The 4,522-nt window shown below is 36.5% G+C and overlaps 1 protein-coding gene across 1 annotated transcript; it reads left to right on the top strand.

Moving 5' to 3' along the window:
• The first annotated feature begins 2,773 nt into the window (after positions 1-2,773).
• Positions 2,774-3,414, top strand: Trs20 (TRAPP subunit 20). The gene is made up of 2 exons (XM_067757335.1): positions 2,774-2,918; positions 2,981-3,414. Exons 1-2 carry the CDS (start codon positions 2,832-2,834, stop codon positions 3,314-3,316), a joined length of 423 nt encoding a protein of 140 aa, XP_067613436.1. The 5' UTR covers positions 2,774-2,831; the 3' UTR covers positions 3,317-3,414.
• The last annotated feature ends 1,108 nt before the right edge of the window (positions 3,415-4,522 follow it).

Genomic DNA, 4,522 nt, shown 5'->3' with positions numbered 1-4,522 from the left:
CCATATAAATTTTTCCCTTCAATAACTGGTATTTATTAACAAATTTTTGAGACGCCAATTTTTTCCCTAATTCCTAAATAACACTATTTTACTTTGTCTTGGAATCCAAGCTAGCAAAACTGACGAAACTTTATAGGAACTTCAAAATACAAAAACAATTTCTACCATGAGAAAGCAAGACCACTATTGCCCCAAAATTATTCAGTTTGACATGTTTTTGTTAATGTTTTAAAAATTATTTTTTCATTTACATTTTTAACAATCGAACTACAAACTGGCTCATTTGTTTTTAATTAACTAGTTTTTATTTTTCTTGTATTTCGTTAGTTTTTTGAAATATAGTTTACACATTTACACCAGTACTGAAACCGTATTAGGAGGGAGGGCGACAAAAAATATAAGAGAAAATACTAGAAAAATACAGAGAAAATAAGATAGTGCCATGGCATGATTCAATCACAAGAGGTTTGCTCGACAGACAAATTTTTTGACAATTGCAGCCATTTTGCTTCCAAATCGAATTGGCATCCGTTAACTGTGTTGTTTCTTTGCGATTTTTCGAAAAATATTAGTAGTAGAAATAGGAAGCAATCAGTTTTCAAATACCCGATAAGTACTGAACTGCATAATTCCTTAGAACGTTTATTTTAATTTTATGAAGAATTTCTTAACTATGCCATGATCTACTAGTGTAGCTGAACATAGGTTTTATGAAAAGTACGGACACCAAGGAATCGCGTACTTTCGTAGACCTATGAACATACGAAACCTAAACCACTTCAAAATTCATCGTTCAACGTCAAAAACTCGACTAGTAAATCGATTCACGTAAAAATGACATTAGTAAATAATGAAGATGCCATAAAGAAATGTACTCATTGAGCATGTTAACTTATTCATTCCGTATGTTCGGAACATTCGTCTCGATTTAAGAATATGGGAAATCGGTTTATATTTTGAATATGATGTATATTCGGACCTCGTGAGGTAGTATCAAACGGTCGTGTTCCGAACATTCTAATTAACGGTTTATCCGGAACACTTCCATGAATACTTAACATAAAGGAGATTTCCGAAATTTTAGAATAAAAAGGTGAATACTCCCTGTGTAGCAAGGCCTCATAAAAGCTGAACTCTTCTGTCAAAGTCAAGACCGGAATATAAAGTTCTAAGACAATAAGCCATTTTCTCTTATTTTTTTTTTGTCAGACCATGTCGGCTGCCTTTTCAATATCGTCATATCTGAAAATATTTTTCAAAAACTTCACATTTCATGATTTGTCTCAAAAACGCCCTATATTAGAATTATATTGAAGAACGCCTCATAATGTTTTTCATTAACTCCCTCTTATGTCAAAATGTATTGAACTTATGATCATATAGGGAGTTTTTGAAACAAATTTGGATATAGTGTATTTTTGAATAACATTCTAAACCAACATAGCTCTTTATTAAGTCTTGAAATATTTAGTAGAAAATGAATTATTTCCTCCAAAACCTGTTGGCATTTACAAATTTATTATCACTACTAATATACTACTAAAGGTATTTTTCTAATACAATTTTCGCTAAAGGGGATTGAATTATTACCCGTTTTTCTTACTTCGTAAAAGCAACCCGTCCAGATTTTTCAATTTGGGAGTGTCAAAGCTCTGCCGTCATTGAAGAACAAACCTCTAGTACATTGTAAATTTTACCAAGTAGCGCAACTAACAGCTGATCGGTGAAAATTCGCACATTCACACGCACAGTTCTCGACTCAGTTTCAAACAAAAACTTTAGATTATTTAACTCAAATTTTAAAGTGAGATAATCCTTACCAATTTATGTACATAGAATATATAAGGCTTTTTTGTTGTTATTAAAACAATAGTTTTATTTTTATTAAAGCTTTTATCATTTTTTTTTTAACTTTGAAAAAACTCCGAGCACCATTCCTTCATTATATGACATTCGGCTGCCTAGTCCACTGCCTTCCACTCTATTCGCAACATAACCTCTACTTAAGCTGCCAAACTATATAGTAAACAATGCTCTAGTAATTGAATCATGGTGCCATGGTGTCATGTAGTTCTTTATGTATATCCACAAATCAGACAAGAAGATTGCGCAATGCGCATGTAAACATTATATCAGCTGTTTTTTTTCCTTTAGCTCTTTTTTTCTCGCTCTTTTTTTCATTCGCTCAAGGGTCAACTGTGTCGTCGATGCACAGAGCGAAGTAATTTTGAACTCGTGAATGCGCACTCTGGGTAGGCGATTTGAGATTTATATCCGTCGTTTACCGTCTTTCAGTGAGTTTTACAGCTACACGTGGAATGTGATAGGCAGATGTCGCCGCTGTTTTTCATTTACATCATACGGCGAAAGGCTAAGCAGCGACATCTTGGATTTATCTGCCTCAAATCGTTGTTGTTGCATTTACATGCAAAATTATTTATCTGGCTCAGGATTTTGCCACCGGATGATAGCTAATGGCTTCGTTCCATCTTGCAGGTTTTTCTGTTCGCGTACCCGGCTCTCCAACAAAAAATGGAGAAAAAGAGAGAGTAAAGTGACATTTCATTTTGCTGAGAGCTGCAATTTTCTGTTGGTAAAATTTTTGCCAACATCAATTTATAAACAGAAAAACAGCTGATCGAAAAACTGCTGGTTGTACTTTCATCTTTCTATCACCCGCTGGAGATAGGCGCCGCGTGAGTTTGTTATCGGTATATCGATATCGATAACTCAATATCATCAATATGTGTAACAAACAACCATTCCTATATATTTATTTATTTCAATAGCAGACGTAAACAAAAGCAATTTCTTTGCCACAATCAGAAAAAATGTCTACATATTATTTTGTAATTGTTGGTCATAATGACAATCCCATATTTGAAATGGAGTTCACCACGGTCAATAAGGAAATGCGCGTAAGTACAGCAAACTTATGTGAAAAGGTGTTCAGTTATTGATCAGAAATGTTTCTTTACAGAAAGAGGACAGTCGCCATTTAAGCCAATTTATTGCACACGCTGCTTTGGATCTTGTAGATGAGCATAAGTGGAAAACTGCAAATATGCAACTTAAGTCCATAGACAGATTTAATCAGTGGTTTGTGTCGGCTTTTGTCACTGCCAGCCAGATTCGTTTCATCATCGTGCATGATAATAAAAATGATGATGGTATCAAAAATTTCTTCAATGAAATGTATGAGACATATATTAAGCATTCCATGAACTCTTTCTATAAAATTAACACGCCCATTAAATCGCCTGTGTTTGAGAAGAAGGCGCATCTATTCGGGCGCAAGTGTTTGTTATCGTTATAAACTAAGATTAAGCAAATGTACCTATTTATGTATGCGTATACCTAGGAATAATGATAAAATAAGTAAGAATAAAAATAAATCGTATATATTATTTTTAATCTCTTATGCGAATCATTAAACTCTATTAGGACTGATAGTCCAGTCGACATAGATTTTTGTCATGTTGTTGTTGTTGTAGTAGTCCTTTAGACTGGCGACCATATAGAGGCCGCGTTGTTTCTCATGTTGTTGTTGTAGCGATAAGGTTGCTCCCCGAGGGCTTTGGGGAGTGTTATCGATGTGATGGTCCTTTGCCGGATACAGATCCGGTATGCTCCGGTAACACAGCACCGTTAAGGTGCTACCCCGACCATCTCGGAAACGATTTATATGGCCACATTAAACCTTCAGGCCATCCCTCCCTCCCCACCCCCAAGTTCCATGAGGAGCTTGGGGTCGCCAGAGCCTCGTCTGTTAGTGGAACAGAATTCGCCGCGGATAAGTAGTTTGTCATTAGAACTATTAGTGGCGTGCAATTCTTGGTGCAACAGAAATTAGTGGCGTGCGACTTGGTGGCAGATATACTAACATGACGCCTCGCATTATCATTCTCCTTCCATTTTCACTGAATTTTTACCTAACCACACATTGTAAGTGACTCAAGCAAATGCAACTGTACATGCATACAGGGCAAGTAGATTTTGTAGTTGGTGCTGTATTACCGATTAAGACATTTACCTAGACTGTCGCCCATTTTTGCTACTGGGAGTACTATTCCGACTATGTCAGGAATGGTTTGATGTGAATGCGTCGTTCCGTAAAGTACTTTCTTTCCCCGTTGTGTTAGGCGTTTAAGCACTATCACTAAAATGCACTAACCATTGAAAACTTAGTGATAGTGCAAAAAAACATTGTTGTCAGTAGCGTAGACACAACAGACCACCAGCAGAGTTCCGCAGCGGACTAAGAATAAACCCAAGGCAGGTATGCCTGTCGTAAGAGCCGACTAAACTACCAAATTGATTGTTGTTGTTGTTGTTGTTGTTGTAGCAATGCTCGCCCCACCTAATAGCCGCGACCGATCACAAATTGTCATCAATATCCTCTAACGGGAGTCCAAGGAAACTTGCCATTTCGACAGGGGTGGACCATAAGGAAAGGGGTGTTAGAGGCGTTGGTTCCACATTACAATTAAAGAGAGTGTTGGTGTCATGTGGGGACACATTG

This window comes from Eurosta solidaginis, chromosome 5 (genome assembly GCF_040869045.1).
Source record: "Eurosta solidaginis isolate ZX-2024a chromosome 5, ASM4086904v1, whole genome shotgun sequence".
Taxonomy (NCBI): domain Eukaryota; kingdom Metazoa; phylum Arthropoda; class Insecta; order Diptera; family Tephritidae; genus Eurosta; species Eurosta solidaginis.
The sequence above is the reverse complement of the archived record's forward strand: the minus strand, read 5'-3'. Positions and strand labels throughout refer to the sequence as shown.

Excerpts from the sequence above, each read along its gene's own strand:
- Trs20 (XM_067757335.1), top strand. The coding sequence starts at position 2,832 with ATGTCTACATATTATTTTGTAATTGTTGGTCATAATGACAATCCCATA. Across the intron at positions 2,919-2,980 it reads CGGTCAATAAGGAAATGCGC|AAAGAGGACAGTCGCCATTT; the intron begins GTAAGTACAGCA and ends GTTTCTTTACAG.